Source organism: Oreochromis niloticus, linkage group LG2, assembly GCF_001858045.2.
Source record: "Oreochromis niloticus isolate F11D_XX linkage group LG2, O_niloticus_UMD_NMBU, whole genome shotgun sequence".
Taxonomy (NCBI): Eukaryota; Metazoa; Chordata; class Actinopteri; order Cichliformes; family Cichlidae; genus Oreochromis; species Oreochromis niloticus.
The window spans coordinates 8,688,928-8,708,681 of NC_031966.2; the positions used below are offsets into that span (position 1 = coordinate 8,688,928).

Here is a 19,754-nt window from a genome sequence, read left to right on the forward strand (position 1 = left end):
AACAAACAGTCCACACGTTATTATTATTATCATCATTATGTACACGTCAGATGCATAGAATACTTTCAAATCCTTTTTTTCTTCTTTTTTTTCCCTTCTTTACATAAATACCTACATTTTTCCCCACAAAGACAAAAACTACCAGTAGAACAAAAAGCAAAACAAACTGCTCCGGGATCAGCTGCTTCCTGCGCCCGCCGCTCTGGAAAGCTGCCAAAATGTTCCTACAGGAGTTTGAATCAAACTTTATTTTTCTCACTGTCAACACATCTCTTTAAAATGAGCCTGACATATTTCAAACACGCACCACCAAACATGTTTATGACCTCGTTTGAGTCCTGCTGCCACAAAAACTCACAAAATGTAGATTAATCCACCGCTGAAAATAGTCCCGAACAAGTGCTTCGCTTTTTTTCTGCCTCAGGTGGGTAACTACTTCCTGTTTTTATTTTTTTTTAATAAAAATACATTTCCAAGTTTCATTGTTTTTATTTTGTTTTTGTTTTGTTTGGGGTTTGTTTGTTTGTTTTTTTTTGGGGGGGGGGGGGGGGGGGGGGGGGGTGTACAAATGATGTTTTCAGTTGATTTTTCCCAACATGCAGACTTGTGCAGGGATAAAACCTTGTTAAGTTTTGTTTACAAATTTCACACCAGTTAAGTTCATGAATAAATATTTTTTTGTGTAACTAAACACCCAAAAATAAGAGTCTGAGTCATTTTTACAAATCTGGATTAATCCACCACTGAAAATATTTCCTAAGAATTTACCTGAGGAACTAGGATCAGGCAGAAGCCTGAGGACTTTTTGCTTTTATAACAATCTTTAGATTGTTTTAATCTAAAGATTTAAAAACTACTGAGGAAAAAATTTTATTTTAGCCTTCAGTTGAGGTTTACATTTTTTCACAACAGAGCAGGAAGAAAAGTTTGTGGAGTAATATCTAAATGTTTGAATTGGTTTGATAAACCCAGTGAAATTCAGACTCATTCAATTAAACAAGGGTTACCCATCAGTGTGCGTGACCTCCACCTCGTTAATGAGTGTTTGTGTCGTGTTGTCAAAGGCTCATGATAAACTTGGAGCTCAAGCTGATCAGATTTGTTGACAGTAAGAAAAACATTTAATATCTGCAGATGTTTAAACTCTGCTCAGGTTTTCCTTCAGGGGGTTTCTATAAAAACAGGAGACAACGGTTCGTCCAGCAGGACATTAGCCTCAGTCTGCCGATGCTGGTCACGCCTGTTAAACTTCATCTGCAGACACCTGAACGCCTCTCTGCAGACTAAGTTTGTTCCTCAGTCTCAGGTTATCACAAAGATAAAAACCGGGGGATTCAGGTGAACCTGATGATGAAATGTAAAAATTTTAATGTGTTTTACTTATTTTTATCCCCAGAGCACAAAGAAGCCAAAAACGCCATCTTCTGATGACCCAGAGTCACGTCTGAGGGTGTTTCCAGAATCCTCTGAGACTCTCATTTTAAAGGTTTTATCCATGAGAGCATGAGGAATTAGTTTTTGAAAACTGATTGTTAATGACTGACCCGTTTTGGGTGTAAATGTGTGACCTTTTTTGGCTCTCAGGCCTGAGTTAAAGTCTGGATTGTAAAGAGCCTCGCAGACTGACACAAACCCCTTTAACATGGTATCCCTGCCCTCGTCATCATAAACCCCCTCCTATCTGCCTCCCGGACGAACCTCGTCTCTCTGCTTTCCCCTCGTTCAGCTTGGTGGATTTCCTCCACCCGAGCGAGCGGCTGCCTTCTGTCGCAGACAGACGCTCCGAAGCCTTCTCCCAGCAGCGTCTCTTCTGACGTTAGTCTCTTTTTTCTTGTAATTTCAGGACGCCGGCTTCGTTTGGCACCGTCAAGTGTTCAGTCAGCAGCTGTGACCACATTTCTACTTTTTTAGTTTTGCCTCTCAGAAACATCAAAGTTCAACTCCGAAAGGAAAAATGTCCGGGCACCATCCAGGGAAGTCTGTGAGTCCTCGGAAAGGTAAGCTGTCAGTTTCTGTGTGTGTGTGTGTGTGTGTGTGTGTGTGTGTGTGTGTGTGTGTGTGCGTGTGTGTGTGTGTGTGTGTGCGTGCTATGAGTCTCCAGATAAAAACTGTCCTAATGTTGTGGTACAAAAAAAAAAAAGCCTGCACAGGGATTAAATATTTTTGGGTCTCTAAAATTTCTAAAACACAGTGATTTACAGGAAGAGGCGGGACAAGCGAGTTAGCATTTAGTGAACTTCCAAAATAAGATCGAGGGGATCGTCGCCAGTCATTCTGTCAGATTAAGAATAATTTACATTGCACCTCAGACACTGAGGGCTGAGGAGGACTTCGTGGTGCGTCTACTGTCCAGGCTCTCGGACATAAGGATGCACTGTGTTTCATGTGAACTGAAGCTGCTTCAGTTTGGTTTTAACGTCCGACTGAAAGCTTTGTCGCTTCCGCCCGCTTTATTTTACCTGGATGAAAAATCTGGCTCATTTTATTCAAGTGACTTCAAATCACATTAAAGGTGAACTTATTTACATCCTGGTAAACTACCTGAAAAGCAGATTTGATTGTCCTGATGCTGATATTTCACCTCATGCAAAGAACTGAACTGGAGTGCCTTTCAAAATAAAAGCTGTGTACCTTCTGAGGTGCCTGAACACACTAAAGTCCTGCAGGTGCGTTCCAGCTATCCTGACCCTGGAGCAGTTTCTGTGTTTCTGTATGTGTGTGTGTGTTTCTGTGTATCGACAGCTTCGTGACGGTGCGATCGCTGCGCTCTAGTCCTCGCTGATCACGTCCACGTCCTCGCCGCCGGCCTGCTGTGTCGCGGCTCTCCAGCGGCTCACGTGCTGGCTGCCCTTCCTCTTCTGCTGAGCTTCAGGAGACTCTTCCTCCAACTTCTGCCGCTTGTGCTTCGTCCTGCGGTTCTGAAACCACACCTTCACCTGCACACAGAGACACATGTAGGGCTGAGCACACCTGAATAAAGACATTATTCAATCTGTGGTGCAGGGAGAAAAGATTTCCATTAAAACTAGTTTCCCTCTCTTAGACTCGATTAAGAGCCTCTTTTATTGTTTTAGATTTTATTAAAATTATTCACATTTTATTTCTTGTCCATAAATGTATGATCAACAACCCGAACAAACTCTACAGCTCGTGTGAAGAAGACCTTTTAGATTTCTGAATTTAAAGAGCTCTTCTCTCCGTCACATTTACTTTGAATTAAACTGACCTCGGTTGTCAGTATAAAGTGAAATAAATATGTACTCTTTATTATTTCCTCGAGGGTTATGAAAGAATCAGACTGAACAGTCCAACCATCTTAAACCTTTAGAAACTGTTCTCCATAGTTTGTAAACTCGTTCCTGTGGTTTGGATTCTTTTCACACAGAAAAATCTTCAGAAAACTTATTTTCTAGATGTTTTGCAAACACACAAATGTCAAATTTTTTAATGGTTTTCTTTTCTCACATCTAGTTTTAGTTTTTAGTTTTTATCTTGTACGGTGAAGTTATGATCATGCTGTGGGGTTGCTCGTCAGACCCGATAGATCTGAAATGACGATGGAAGTCCGTAAATGGCACAGAGAACAGCAGAGTATTTAAAGATGGAAGATCAGATTCCCGAGAAGACTTGAAGACGCTGGTACTGCACAACAAAGTGAAGGTGTGTTTATTCTGCACACGTGAGAGTACACCAAGTATTACTTAAATAAATACCTGAGAACTCTGAGAGCTACTCTTTGGAATCCTGTGCTGCCGTCAATGCTGATGGTACACGTGTGTGAGCCTCGCAGTGATTTAAAACCTCTACGCTGGTAAAACACGGCTGTGACATGCAGAACTGTTAAAACTCGTCAAGCTGGCTGCGAGCTCACGTTGCACAATCTTCTGACTGAATCGACAGTAAATCTGGATGCCAGGATCCAGATTGACATGATAGAAACACATCATTCTCAAAGGCCTCAGGTGACACTTTAATAATATCAGATCCTCGAGCCCTCAATGAGAAGGCAGTTAAAGATAAAAAGAAATGTGAGACTTGATTTTCCTGCTGGGTTCTAGCACCACAAGTCACACTCGTCGCTCTCAAACTAAATGAAAAGTCAGGAGCTCCTTAGTCTCCAGATGAAGCAAAGGAAAGTGATTATGAGGCTCCTCTCAGAGCCTCGGGGCTGGAAACGACAAATCTGCCTCAGTCTGGAAGTTAAACACTTCTCTGAAGCTTCATGACTAACCTGTGTGGGAGAGAGTTGTAGCCCCAAAGGGAGGGACTGGACTTTAACCAAAACCAGTCACTCAATCTGTCCTCCATCCCTAAGAATGAGGTGTTGGATACTAACTACCCAAATCAGCTTCTCCAGCAGCACGTCAGCTTTTTCCAGCTCTGTCGGATACAGCAGGACAACCAAGCTCTTCCTGCTGTTCAGGTCATGTTTTCGGAGGTCTTTGGAGATGCTGGGGTAGATTATATATCCCACCTAGTCCGGGAATATCTCGAGCTTCGCCAGCAGGAACTGGAAAATCCCACTGGAACATTTAGATCGAGAGACAGCACCGTCCAGGTCTGAAAAGTGAAGCCAGTGCAGAGGTGCCTTAACCCTGCTTTCTTTGTGATGGCCACCAGGACATAACTCTTGTTAGATAAATGCTCAGGTTATATAGAAGTCTGCCGTAACCTGTGACCTCGGTGAGCACCTTCCTGATGAGTTCATGACCTCAGTCGTTGGTTTGAAGCCTCAGTGAATAAAACATTAAGTTCATTTTTTAAACTCTAGACGGAGGATGTCCTCACTCTCACATAGATCGACCAATAAACTGCTCCGAGGCTGGATGCTGCAAATGTTAGAGCAGGGCTGTCAAACTCGTTTTACATGGAGGGCCACATACAGCCCATTTTGATCAGTGGACCAGTGAAACTCCCCTTTATTTAATTGTTTCTACACGATAAAGACAAAGAAAGAAATTTGTCAGCAAAATTACGGAAAAAGTTGTGGTAGCTCATCGCCCACACTGTCCAGTTTTTTGTTTTCAGAAACGTCTACCATAGAAAGTGAAAAACAAACTTCTCTGTCATTTAATTGTTTCTTGCTTAATTACTTTGTGTAGTATGAATGGCCATAAGGGAGTTTTTTATCAGTAGGAAAAGCTGTAAAAATACAGTTAAAAGTCCAAAATGTCTGCTTGTGCTTGTTTGCGATGAGCAGCAGATCAAACAGGACAAAAATTATATGATTATGATTTTTTTTTAAATCAGACTCCCCGCCTCTCTGTGCACCTGGCCTGTACCACTATTGTCTGCCCCCCTTCCTTTTTTCACATAATAGTATGATCCCAGTCTATCTTTGCATGTGATTGGCTGCATGGTTTCCATTTCAAAATAAAGTCCCGCTCCTGCCTGCATGGATTCTCTGCAGTGCTGAAGATTTGGCTCCGGCATACTGACAGGCCGGATATAATTATACCGCGGGCCTGACGTGGCCCACGGGCCAGATGTTTGACACCACTGTGTTAGACCAACATGCCCTCGAGGTGTTCTCACTGTAAGCGGTACTCCTACTGCAGCCCCTCATCGGGGCCCCCCAGCAGTGGCCTTATTGAAGCTGATGTTTTAGGAAAGCCCTGAGACGTCCTGCAGGAGCGACTCGATCGTTACTGCAAAGAGCTGTGATTTATGTGCAATTAATAACCGCTGCTGGCTGATTCCCAGCTGATTGATGGATCACTCACTGCCTGTCTTCCTGTCCTCTGTTGTGAAATTAGCTCATAAAAAAAAGGTGTGTGAATCACTGGCGTCAGGGTGCGTATCACCGCCCCGACCCGATGACAAACACTGTCGATCAGCCCTGAGAAAAGGCAGCGGGAGCTGACTAACCGTCGACTCACTCCTCCCCCCACCATTCCTCCGGGCTGGATCCCCGCCAGCAGTCTGTCGCCTGACAGAGCATCGTCCCGACGGATGGCGAGGAGCTCGGCGAGCAAGGCACCAACACAGGCAGGGTTACAGGTTCAAATCCCAAACTCACACTGTGAGTCTTTTTATTTAAGAGATTCACTCATTCACCTCTTCTTATTCTCATGCTGTACTTTGTTTTTTATATTCAGTCTTTGGCTTTTGCATAAAATATCATTTTTTCTGGGCAGTTTATCCTCATCCATCCATCCATCCATTCATCCACCCATTCATCCACTCATCCATCCATTCTGAATGAAACCTTTCGTCTCCGTTTAGCTTTTAAAAACCTCTTTTTTCTTCGTTTTTTTATTCAAAGATGATTTTTTGGGTACCATTTGAGTACATTCTTTATTTTTACCCCATTAAGTAATTCATTCATTCATTAATTCAAAGGAGATTAAATAACATATTATGCTAATTAACCTTTATTTTTTTCACTTGTTCACTCACAAAGAAATATGCTTTGTTATCTTTGTTTCTTGGATTGTTTTTATTCATTCATTAAAGGGCATTGGTACAGTTTGGGTTCACACATTCATCAGACAATAATTTATTCATGAATTCATTCATTTGGCCTAAAAGAAATCATTGTGGTGTGTTTAGATGTTTTTTTTCACAAACATGCCAAAATTTGTGTGGTTCATTAAAAAGTTCATTAATTTATTCATCCATCCACAGGATGGACTCTCGAGCTCGTCATTCATTCATTTATGTGGATTTTCAAAAACAGCAGGAATTACTTTATTTAATTGATGTATTCATGCTTTCATCTAAAAGACATTGCTCTGTTTCAGGTCATCCGTTCATAGACAGAGTAGTAAAAAAAAGAAAATTTCTTTTATATTCATGCATTCAGTTTTGTTGTTTCTGTAGAGTTTTTTGCTTTTTGCCCTTTATTCATTCATTCATTCATTAATATGTCTTCAGCATTTTTATTATGTTTTCATTTTATGGAGTTCATTAATTTTTTATAAATGATGCATTCATTCATTCACTCAGGGGTTTTTGTTTCACTGTAGACTGTTATTAGTCACTTGTTCATGCCTCTATCAATCATCCATTCACTAATATTTCAGGTGGAAGATTTAATCTTAACTTTCATTCACTCATATTTTCCAAAAATGTTTTAATTTTGAAGAAACTTATGACCCATGTAAGTGTTTCGTTGCTTATTCATCCATTCATTCATCACTTTTCATTAAACTTAGAGTCTATGTATTCATGCGCGTTTTCATGTTTTGATGCTTTTTTACATTTTCATCAGTTCATCTCGTTTAAATTCACCCTGCAGTTTTCAGAGGGTTTTTTTTAATCTCTGCTAAACTGTGAATTCATAATTTTCTCTGCTAAATCTACCTGCCCCTCCCATCATGCCTTGCTCCTCCTGCTCGGTTTCCCATGATGCCTACCTGCGTCTCGGTCAGGCACAGCCCGCTGGCCAGCTGCTTCCTCTCGGCTCCGACCACGTAGTGATTTTTCTCGAAGGCTCGCTCGAGGCGGAGCAGCTGCGAGGGCGAGAACGCCGTCCGGATCCGTTTGGGTTTCCTGGAGAATGGACCGTGAAGCAGCAGGTTCTCCGGACTGCTGTCCTCACCTGAACACACACACACACACACAGAGCTGAGTTAGTTTGTAGCAATGAGTTTAGTGTATGTCCAGTGATCCCTGCTGCTCCGACCACTCAGTTTGTCAGTTTTTTTCTAATCTTGGATACTTGTGATGTGATTGGGGGGGGGGGGGCCAATTGGAGGAAAGCTGGTGTTAGGAGGAGGAGCTCGTTCCAGGCAGGATGAAGGGAGAGGCTTGGTCACTGTTCAGTGTGACATAAAGAAGGATTATTTTGAATCGTGAATCATGCAAAGCTGCTCTCTTTGACTGCATCAGTGGAGGAAAAACTGTTGCCGGAGGTTAAAGGTGCAAACATGAAGGAGAATAAATAAAGTCTGAATACACACAAACACTCACAAACGTTTTATTTTCTGATTAAAACACCCCAAGCGGAGCCTGCAGGCTCACAGCTGGACAGTTTGTAGCCTTAAAGGAAAAATCCAGGCCACAGCAGGCTGTGAAAATACTAACTCATCTTGAGATGAGCGCTGACAGCAGTGGGAATAATTTCAGGCCACTGAGCGACTCACTGTTACCAACATTTCTGTGTTCAGCTGACTCTTTTTCACCAAATTCAGCTCTCAGATCTTCATTTTATTTCTTTTTTTTTTAAACGCGATCCCTCCGAGTCTGGGTTTAATTTAGTTGTTCTACTTCATCTCATTAGGGTTTGAAAGCACGTGACAAGAAAAGTGTAGTGCTGCATTAATAAATGATAACTACAGAGGTGACGTTTTGGTAGCAATCGCACGCTGATCCTCACAGAGACAGGAATGTGCAGCAGCACAGCTCGTCATTGTTATAGCACGCTGTGTGTGTGTGTGTGTGTGTGTGTGTGTGTGTGTGTGTGTGTGTGTGTGTGTGTGTGTGTGTGTTTGCTCTGACTAATCTGAACAAACACCTCGTCTGTTTGACATTTGCATCTGCATGTGCAGCTTGACCGCAGCCTGCACCGTCAAACTTTCCCAGCTGAATCCCGCGAATGATGTTTTGTGTTTCATGTTTTCTGAAATGTTAATTTTAAATATGCAAATGAAGCTTTATCTGCTGAAATCGCCACTCATTTGGATAATTTTCCAGAACAGAAATCTGAATATCGCTGCCGTTTTCTCTTTAATTTGTGCCCAGGTAAATGTCAGAGGTCTGGATATCGTTTATAAGTTTATACAGGAGTTTGTGGGACTAAAATCTATAAACCAGGAAATGAAACGTGAACATGTGGCAGGCTTTAAACTGGGAAATTATTTCACTGCTTTAGTCCCAAACAGCTGGGAGAAGCAGCTTTTACAGACAAACGTCACAAAGTGCTTCATGGAAATGCAAAGCAGCAAAATCTGGAGCCCAAAGAAAAAATGTGAGATTAGATAAAAGAAGGCAGGAATCTGAAAATGAGGGGAAACAAACATTAAAACACAGGCGGTGGACACGTCTGGGCATCAGCAAGTCGCCGCACACCTGCCGTGCTTGTTTAAGGAGGACCTGTGGACGAGCGGAGGCCTAAAGAAAACTACAGATGTGGGCCACATCTGGGTCAGAACTGCCAACTTTCAGGTTACTTTGGTCCTAAATGACGGCGTTGAGAGAACAAGTAGTCAAGTTTCGTGAACATATGTGATTATTTTTTCTATTAAAGCTTTAAAAATGAAAAAAAAAATGTTTTGGATTTTAAAAAAAACCTCAAACATCTTTCACGTTTTAAAATTCGATTTTCGAAAAAATCGCAGAGCTCAGTCTTCGAGATGTTTGAGGGTAAATGTCTGCTGCCACAGCTGTGAGCCTGGAGCTCAGGGATGCACAGAACGACGGACGCTTCAAGTCCCTGAAATATTTGGAGGTCTGTAGACTTTAATTTCTAGTTTGTCATTAACAACGTACAGATTATTCTTTAAAGCCAGCTGAAGGCTTTCACACAGATTAAAGCTTGAATATGGAATAAAAATCCAAACCCAGGTATGACACCATGCACCAAATCCAGATCAACTGTTTTAAACAGCAGGTTTCGGTTCTCCTTCATCTTCCTGAAGTGAATTACTCGCATGTTTGGACATTCACAGAGCCACAGGATCAGATATTTACTTTACAACACCTGAAGGACCGAGGTCAGCAAGTTTTCTACATAATGCAATTTAAAAACAGTCCCTAAGATTTTGGTTTTTTTAAAGATGCTAGAAAATCATCTTAAAACCGCCCGACCTTTATCCATAACGAAGACGAATGACAGCAGGGAGCTGAAACTGTCCGCCTTTATCTTTACGTCAGATCCTTCCAGCTGTCAGGCAAACTCAGTGCAAACTTCCTGTCTTCACTCAACCTGCAAACATCCATCAGACCACCAGCAGGTCACCAGGGTCAGGGTGGATTTCACCCACATTCCTAAAAGGCGTTCGTTCCCGTTATCAGATTTCTCCTTAGCAACACCAAACAGGTAAAAAGTCTAAATTTCAGTGTGACTCTAACGTGGATGTGAAAATGTGCCGCTCGTGTCGGTTCTCAGTCATAGAGGTCATGGCAGACTTGAGAGGCTGAAAAGAAAACGACTGGACCTCTTTAAGTGTCTGAAGACGTTTCAGCTCACATCCAAGAGGCTTCTTCAGGTCTACAAACAAACGCTGGAGAGGTGACGACAGATAACAGTGGGTCAAAGAGAACGACGCCACCTAGAGTTTAAACACCCGGGACTCTCCGCCTTCTGTTTTGGACTTTGAGGTGCCTGTTGCTGTGGTTTGCCGCTGCATAAATGAAACTGAATTGAATTGCATAGATTTGAGGTGAAACGTCCAAATGTCCAATCACCGTCAGGAGACGTTCGCCAGTTCAAATCCTGAACAAAGAGACGAATCTGCTGCTGACCAACGAGGAACGTGAGGCGAACGGTTGAGTTTCAGAAAAATCATCAGTTTAAAGCTTTGAATGAATATTTTTGTTTCTCTGAACAAAACGGGACGTCTGAAGACGACGGCCGGGACTCGTTTTTGACCGCGCCACAACTTCTTGCGTGTAAATCTGAGAAACTGGCCGAACAGAAACGGGTTCAGTTTCAGACGTCAGCCACAGAAATGTAAATTAGCTACGTGAAACAAAGATGATGAAGCTGATTTTCCTGCTAACACGTGCTTAAATCTGATCTGCGGTCAGATTTTACTGCGGCGAATCATCGTTTTACCGATCACAGGCTGAAAACGAGACGCTCATTTGTTTATGAGACGCGCGCGGTGAAAGAAATCTGAGCGAGAGCGTCGCCGCCGCTTCTCTTTGTGTGACTCGTTTTCTGACCGTTTATTAAAATCGCACGGAAATATCTTTCTTAATATTTTACATAAAAACAAATCCGACTTCTGCCCACCGACGATGCGCGCTACGCAAAAACGGTGGCGGCTTCGTGGAGGCGAGGAGGACAATGGCCGACACGTTCTCACGCCTTTTATCCCACCTTAGCGTCTCTAAAGCGACATTCATATGCAAACGCGGACTCAGGTGGCGTGACTCATGGCCGCCTCGCCTTGCAAATAGTTCTGTTGAGTATCAAATGATGTTTTAATGTAACAACGGTGAGGTTTTCAGGCAGGTCAAAGGTCGCGAAGCTCCGAGGCGGCAGCTTCATGGCGGGAAAAATCAGCGGTGAGCGGCTCGAGGTGGCGAGCGCGCTGGAAAGGTTGAAACACAAGAAGAAGAAAGTGTTAGTCGGTTCGATGGCAGGATTTAAATTTTTAACAAATAATAAAAGTCAGTTTATGAATTTTACTCAAAAATAAAATAAAATAAAAACGTGACATCGAAACGTCCGTCAGGCTCTCGCTTGTTCATAAAGTCAACACAGGTGGGGTTCACCTGGACAGGTGATGCAGACAACCGTTCACACCTAAAGCTGATCTACTGTCATCAGCTAACCCAACATGGATGTCTTTGGGAGGAAGAACCGGAGATCTCGCTGCGAGGCAGCAGTGCTGACCGCTGCACCTGTAATCTTACACCTGGTAATAAAACTGTGATTTTGTCTCCGAGTTGAACAAAAGCTGCGTAAATTTGCTTTTCAATAAAACTAAAAACGTCTTCTAAATAAAAACTGTCGATCAAACGTTTGAGTCGAACTTCACAGACACGGCACGAACATTTCTGAAAACAGAACACAGGTCTCTGGCACAACTTCATCCGCTTCGAAAGTCCAGAGAGAACAGGGAGAAGTTTAAGCTTCAGCGACATTTCAGTATAAAGACTTGACTTGACCAACACGTTTCGGCGCGCGGCCTTCATCAGGTCAGTTTCACGTCTCTCAGCTGCATCTACGTCACACGAGCGACATGTTGTTCTTCCTTTATGACCATTAAGAGCAAAAAATGAACCGTGAGTCCTTCATTAAACAAACAACCTCCTAAAGTACTGCACAAAAAGCTGATAAAAATGGGAAATTCAGGAAAACGTAGCTCTTGTTAAGCTTTGAGAATAATTTATAACCTCCAGATCAGAAGTTAAAAACGCAGCAGAAAAGGCGCCACAAGAAAACATCATTTAGTCCTTATTTCATAATTAAGTTCCACAAACATCTGGAACAGCCAGCAGAGGTAAAGCGTGACCGACTCGAGCTCAAATGTAACGTCCCCGTGTAAAAACATGGTTTCAGATTCCAGACTAAAAGCTTCTGCTTGTTTCTTTTGTTTCCCGCCTCCACCTAAAGTTTCATACTCTGCAGTGGAATCAGGCCGAACGCCGCCGTCTCCACCACATAAAAGTTCAATTTACAGTCGGACTGTCCCCGTCACACGTGAGAGTCCGAGGGAAGGCGAGCGAGTAGAACAAAGAGAAGCAGCTGAAGGCTGGAAAACAGCACAGAAACACCAGCAAAACACAAAAATACGACAAAGTCAACGCCTGCAGACTCACTGCGGTTTGTTTGTTTGTTTTAATTGTTTGTGTGAGTTTTTATCAGTTTCAGTGTTACCTTGATTTCCACAAGCAAAGCCTTGCAAAGCTCTTCACCCGTTTATGCACAAAGAATAAAACTGAACACATTATCCTACATTTTATTATTTATTTATTAGGTTTTTATTTAAGCATGCAGTTATATTTTTTAACCTGGTACCTGAAATATTTTTATCAACTAGTTTTACTTGCACTGCACTAACCCTGACGGGAACTTTCTCGTCCTTTAAAACTGGAAAATGATACGTGTGCGCTCTAATAAATGTTCAGATAAATAAACGAGGAAATGTGAAATTATTATATTAAACAAAATTATTTCAAACAGAACTACTAAAGTCCAGGAGTTTATGACGTCAAATAAACTGTAAAATCTTCTAAAATGTAGAAAACACTGTGCACACATTCATGTTCATTTAAAATCTCTGCCAGATGTGAAGAAGAACATTTAATCAGGTCACCTCCAAAAAGAAAAGACACAAAATAAGCCAGAACATCTGGAGGAGGCTGAATCGTTAGCTTCACATAAATAAAGAAGCGCGCCCACAGCGAGACTGAAGCTGACGCACCCTCAAAAACACCATCAACATCAGCTTCACGTGGCAGAACCAACGCCTGCAGCCTCGCTGGAGGGTTTTCACCTCCGAGATGGAGAGAAGCAGGTCATGTGACCGGTCCAGTCTGTCAGCAGGATTATTCAAACTTTCTCTTTCATGATTTCAGTCAAACAGGCTTACATGAAAAGTTTCTCTGGAGCTGAGAGACAGGATGAAACTGGTGAACTGTCGCTCATCAAACTGAAGTAAGAACAACTAAAGACGCCCGTGAGGGTCGTCTTTAATGATGTCTGCGTAGTTTGTAGGAAAGCTTAAAGAGACTGCAGCTAAACATCCAAAGCTGAGCTCAAGATGAAGCCTCGAGCGAAAAACTCAGCTTACAGTGACAAAAAAATGTAAAACAACTTCTCTTTAAGATGCAGAAATCTGAAACTGTGGATATTTTAATTGTTCTTTGCTCGAAAAGTGACAAAAGTGATCAATGAATCAATGTTTTAGTTTAGAAAGGGGTCAGAGCAACCTGCAGATACTTTCTCTTTGTTTTTAAAATCAATTTTAATGTTCCTCTGTGAGCTCCATCGATCGTGAATCATTACAATCAATTATCAGCTGAGCTCTGAAGTTTCTGAAGAAACTAAATAGACGATTTTCTGGCTGAACTTAAATTACAGTTCATTAAAAATTCAGAGCATCCATCTCCAACAGTTTCATATTTCAGCTTGAAAAAACAAACAAAGTATTTTTGTGGGCTGTTGATTATTTTGTCAGTTAAGTCTTTTTAAGCCTTCAGATGAGCAGATGTGTGAATATAAATGTCTGATTAATGATGATTAAAGTGCTTCAGGAACCAGGAAACATGTCACGGGTACGTCACATCTGCACGTTTGAAACAGATGCTGAACATCACCAGAGTTCAGATTTTAGTCTGTAATAAACAGGAAGTGGGTCACGGCACACGCCGCCATGTTTGAAGGTTAACGGTCTTTAAACGCAGATTTCACTTTTCTGAGAAAAAATAAATTAAAAAGGGTTTAATGATGAAGGCGACCCGTACTGCTCATTTCCATAATCCTCCAGTATCTCAGCCTGTTCATCCTCAGTCTGACAAAAGCAGTTTTAGCTCCTCCCCGTTTTAAGACAACCTTCTTTGGATTGGCTGCCGTTAACAAACAGAAGGCCTGAGCAAAAACAACAAAAGGAATCATAAAAGAACCAAAAACTGATGGTTCACAGGCGCTCACAGAAAATCAGCAGAAGTATTACGAAATGTAAAAAACACAATAACCTGACTCATTTGATTTTTGGGTTTTTTCCAAACACGTCGACTTAGTTTCATCTTATTGTAAAGTTACGTCAAGCAAAGAGTCGAAAACACGACCGCAGAGGGACGCAAAACGAAAAACTCAAAACAACTTCAGATCTGCAACAAAGGAAACAACCACAAAAATTCAAAACTACACAAAAACACAAAAACTGCCACAAGGAGTCACAAAGAACCACAGCAGAACTCAACAGGATTAAAGATTACAGCAGAAAGATCCAAACACCCAAAGAGTCAGAAAAACGGCGGGCAGGAGCCGAGGACGGAGCGGGAAAACGACACTTCCAACTACAACCAAAAATACATTCATGAAAGAGATTCTGCTCGATTTTGGTGAAATGCAGAAATGTGATGAGCCAGAATGGTGGTGGTGTGGGAGGTTAATCAGTTCACCTGAGGGAAAGGTAACTCTGCAGTTTAACTCTATTTACACACTCTCTCTCTCTCACACACACACACACACACACACACACACACACACACACACACACACGTGTTGGCACAGATGTTCATTATATCGATTCGCTGCTGAAAATAATCCCAAAGCTGTGGTCCTTTTGAACTTGAAGTGTTTGGGATGTTTATTGTTGTTTCAAATTTGAACATGTCACTAAGCTGAAGGACACATCTGGATTAAAAAACAAAAAGATTTTCTGTCTTTGGGCAGTGAACTCTGAAAATGCTGATTTAAAACTACCTGAGGAAAAATAGAAATTACATTTTGGTGATTAATTAATTAACTTGGCCAAAAAAAAAGGTTAAACAAATTACCAAAAATGTCTTGGAATGTTTAAAACTCTAAAAATATTAATTCAACTGAAAATAAAAATAACAGTCATAAAAGAAAAGCAGCAGATTCTCTTGTTTTAATCACTGAACTCTGAAAAGATTTATTTTTGTTTACCTTTGGTTGAAAATTTACAAAAGGGTTTAAAGCAAAATTTATTTTTTCCTTAAATCCCCACAATTACGTAGATATTTAATTGTATAATTTAAAAAAAATAGTATGGATAAAATGTTTCCTCTCATCATTCAGCTGTAAACCGAAGCTGAAACAGAGATTTCTGAGTCTCTTCTTTAAAAATGATGACTGAATCCAGTCGTGAATGTAAATAAAGCTGTTGTGATGGGACTGAAAAAACAAAAACAGGCCACAGAAATCTTACAAATATTCCTGACATAGATAACTGCAAAAATAAATGTGCAGATATCATAAAGCGGGCTAACACTCGGGTTTTTGTTTGACACAAGCAGCTGAGTTTACTTTATGGTTTCAATTTTTTCTCATAAATGATCATTTTTTTAACAGCAGTGATTCATAAAAACGTTGAGACGTGATGTCACAGAGAAACTGGATTTAAGAGTTAAACTGAGAGACGAAAACTTTATTGAAACTTCACTGAAACCTGTGAACCAAACGTGACCGAGCTGCAGCTCAGCTCAGGTTCAGCCCCTCAGGTGAATCTCGCCTGTTCAGTGTCAGGATTATTTATTTATTCATTTATTTATTTGAGTTTGTGAGCTCACGTACACGTGTCTTTTTGGTTGTTTTGCACCAAAAACAATTATTATTTTACTTTTTGTTTTAATTTAATAAAAATTGTTTTGTTTCATATTTACATTTGAACTGATTCTCAGCAACTGTTTTCCCCCTGTTTGATACATCTATATATTTATATCGTTATTGCACAAAAGGCAAATTCTATCACACTTTTATTCTAGTCTTTAAAATTTTACTTTTTTTGTATTTTTTCTGTGAACTAACCTGAAGAAATTTGCTTTTTTCTTTTGTTTTTAATTAAAAAAATGTAATGTTACAAACATAACCAGATCAAATAAAATTATAAATAGTGACACAAATTCATTTACACAACATTGTGATTTTTTTAAATGATTAATTTAATTAGACTTTTTATGACTGCCAAAAATTGAGTTTATCAATTTTGTATTCTTTGTTTAGTGTATGTTACATATGTTTAGCTAATATACAAAATGTTTGTTTTACTTACTTTTTTCCTTTTATTTGTAATTTATGTTATTTATCGAGTAGCATGATTAAATAGGATTTTTTGTTTTCTTTCTTGCTCTATGGTTAACCGAAATAAAAAATAAAGATAAAACTGATTTTTTTAATATTATTGTTTTATTTTTGTCCTGTTATAGCCATCTTCTTCATATTATCATTATTATCATTATTATTATTATTATTATTAGACACCTGACCTATTTATATGACTTCACGGAATCAATTAGTTAAATAAATGTCCGTGTTTAGGATAGAAAAACATTTCATTACTTGATCTGATCAGATTTTTATTATTGATATTTTAAAGATTTCTGCGGCCTGTTTTTAGCTGCTGCGCTTTTTCCGATCACCAATCAAAGAGCAGCTCCCAAAAATCAATTTCTAAACAAAACAAAACAAAAAAACGTTTTCTCTGAAAAACGAAATGACTCTTTAAACGAGACTCTGAATGTTTAGTCCCCCCCCCAAAAAAATATGATGAAATAATAAAACGGGGTTTTTTGATTTCTTTTTTGTTGTTGTTGTTGTTTTGTTTTGTTTTTAGAAAAGTTGAAAGTTTGGATCCATAATCACCTTCATCAATAACACATAAATCACCTGAGCAAAATAAATACATTAACGGTGACATGTTGCTGCTTTAATCGGCGCGCCTCGATCTCACCTAAGCTTTAAAATTACAAACTTTTTGTCTGCGGGAAAAAAATGAAAATAAAATCAGAAAACTTTGAAGATTCAGTTTGGAGGAGCAAAAAATTCAACATCGTTAAAAGCAGAAAAACCGACAGAAAGACGCAGATTATTAAATAATAACATTATTGATATTACAGGTGGGAGTTTCCTACTTACACAGGAGCAAATGAAAAGGGGGGTTTCTGACTTATAGTGACTGTGTGTGTGTGTGTGTGTGTGTGTGTGTGTGCGTGTGTGTGTGTGTGTGTGTGTGTGTGTGTGAGGGGAAACAGTGAAAGTTCATCGAAACTTCTTTGGTTTTTAGAGTCTGGAAAACACCCAAATGACATCAGATTATTGTGTGTGTGATTCTGAACTCTGACAGTGACTCAGTCTGTTACTACAAAATCCTTTTAGCTCTGAATCTGAACTGAAATTAAACCAGTCAAAACGAATGCTTAAAAATAATAATAATTATAATAATGATAATAATAATAACAATAATAATAATAATAATAATAATACCAGAGAACAATTAAATGTCAAACTACGAGGAAGACTCGGAGTTTGGTGCGCTCTCTGCTCACTGAACCCGTTTATTTTAAGACAGCGCACGCGCACACGTTAGAGAAAAGACCCACGGAGCGCGGAGAGACCGACTGTGACCCCAAAAGAGCTTGGAAGCGTTTAAAACGCGACAGAAACCACGGGAGTGAGTGCGAGGGTCCCGCCACCCTTCCTCCTCCCGGCTCACCTTGGAAGCGGTGTCCCAGGTACCGGCTCCGCAGCACCCACGGGTAGAAGCTGAGCGCGTCCCGGTGCTGCGGGCTGAAGAAGCTCTGCGGGGGGATCTGCAGCGGGTGCAGCGGCAGCCCGCCGGGGCCCTGCGCGTGTGTACCGGGCTCCTGCAGCACCATGTCCGGGAACAAAGTCCTCCCGTTGCTCCCCTGGAAGCAGGAGCCGAACACTCCGGCGGCAGCGGCCGGGTGCAGGGAGTCCGGGAAGCGCAGCGCCGTGGGCCGGATGGGCTCCTCCCGGAGCCGCCGCCGTGGCTGCTCCCGTCCTTCCCGACCAGAGACTCGATGGTGAAGCACTTCTTGTTTCCGCCGTGCTGGAACATCGTGAGCACCGCTGCAGACCGAGCGCTCAACTCTTCAACGACCCGCCGTCCAGTCAGTCCAGGTCCGCGGACTCGGGGAGCTCAAACTCCCACTCCCCCCATGGTGGCTCTCCGCTGTGCGTAAAAGCGCAAATCCGGACACTCCGCACCGGGAAGGGGCCGAAGTTTCCTCTCACCTGTGCCAGGGGCGAGCTCCGCTGTCGTGGTGAAAATGCTCAGAGACTCTGGGTGATCCTCCGGGCGCTGCTCGGCCGCGTGTCCTCCTGTCTCGTGCCGCCGCGCGCTGATGTGTGAGTCGAGCCGGGAGTGTCTGTCAGTCAGGAGCCTCGGCACTGATACCTGCCCTCTCTGCCAGAGGTGTGCGCCGAGCATGCGCACAAGCAGCCGCCCCGACTGCCATTTTGTTGATGGAGAGGATGACGGTGAGGAGGAGGAGGAGGAATGTTAAAGGTGATGATGATAATGACTGACAGTGATGAAGAGGATGATGAAGAGGAGGATGATGATCAGAGTGATGAGGTCATAGCAGAGATGATTAATATGAGCTGTCTAATTAAAAATCATCATCTGGTTGTCTTCTAATGTTCGTTGAGTGAGAGGGAAATGTGCTTAAAGAAATTTATTTATCGTGAAAATGTGACGAACAGTTGACCCCGGTGTGTGTGGGCGGATTAAGAGACAGTTTGCGCATCTTAGTAATTGTTTTTAATTTTTGAAGCAAACAAAAAGAAAAAAACAATTAAACAAGACAGAAAATGAGGCTAAAGAGGCCCGTGGAGCCGTTTTGTGCATCTTTCTAATTATTTTTGTCTCTTTCTGTTTATATAGTGACATAAACGAGGACACAAAACTAATTAAATGAAGGAATGAGACCATATTTAAACTCTGAAGAGTATCCGTGGCTCCTTTTAGCTGTTTCGTGCCTCTGTTTTTATTTTGTGATGAGAAGGAAGAGAAAAAATAAAAAATGAGTCTAAAACTGTTTCTATTAAGGGGCTTCGGGATGGCGACCACCTGCTGATCTACCTGAATGTGTATGATGTGAAGTCACAGTAACAACTGTGAGTTTATTATAACTTCCTGTGAACATGGCGCATCTATATGCTGCTGCATAAACGCCCCTGATTTGTTCTCAGATTGTATAAAAACTAGCTTGTGTGTATTTTTGTCAGTGATTTGTTGTCATATGTTTAGTTTCCTGAAATCCATAAAAAGAATTAAAAAATTCCCCAAAAGTTCCTTTTTTCTGGCGTAAGAACACCTTTGACGCTAATTTCACGGTATTCTCTGTGACCACGAACAAAGAGCTTCAGGTCCGAACTGTGAAGCGTGACCGTGGACCTCACTGCTCTGTGCTTCACTCACACACTGAAGTGTGTTCGCACACAGTCGGGTTCTGAACTTCAGTCATTACATTTTACTGTGAGGTGAGTCTCCAGGAAGTGAATAAAAGCCAATGTGATGTCCTCTGAAGTGATGAAAACACAGCTCTCCGTGTGTCTCTGAGTGACACTTCAATTGACTCAGAACAAGACGATTGACCCTGGAGGTCAAAGGTCAGAGGAAAACTCCCTCTTTTATGTGTTTTGT

At 41.4% G+C, this 19,754-nt stretch overlaps 1 protein-coding gene across 1 annotated transcript; it reads right to left on the reverse strand.

Moving 5' to 3' along the window:
* Window positions 1–1,991: 1,991 nt before the first annotated feature.
* Window positions 1,992–19,386, reverse strand: emx3 (empty spiracles homeobox 3). Its single transcript, XM_003447619.4, is given in 4 exon segments — window positions 1,992–2,936; window positions 7,359–7,543; window positions 17,799–18,078; window positions 18,081–19,386. Coding segments are annotated over 4 exon segments (717 nt in total). The 5' UTR covers window positions 18,165–19,386; the 3' UTR covers window positions 1,992–2,768.
* Window positions 19,387–19,754: the final 368 nt, after the last annotated feature.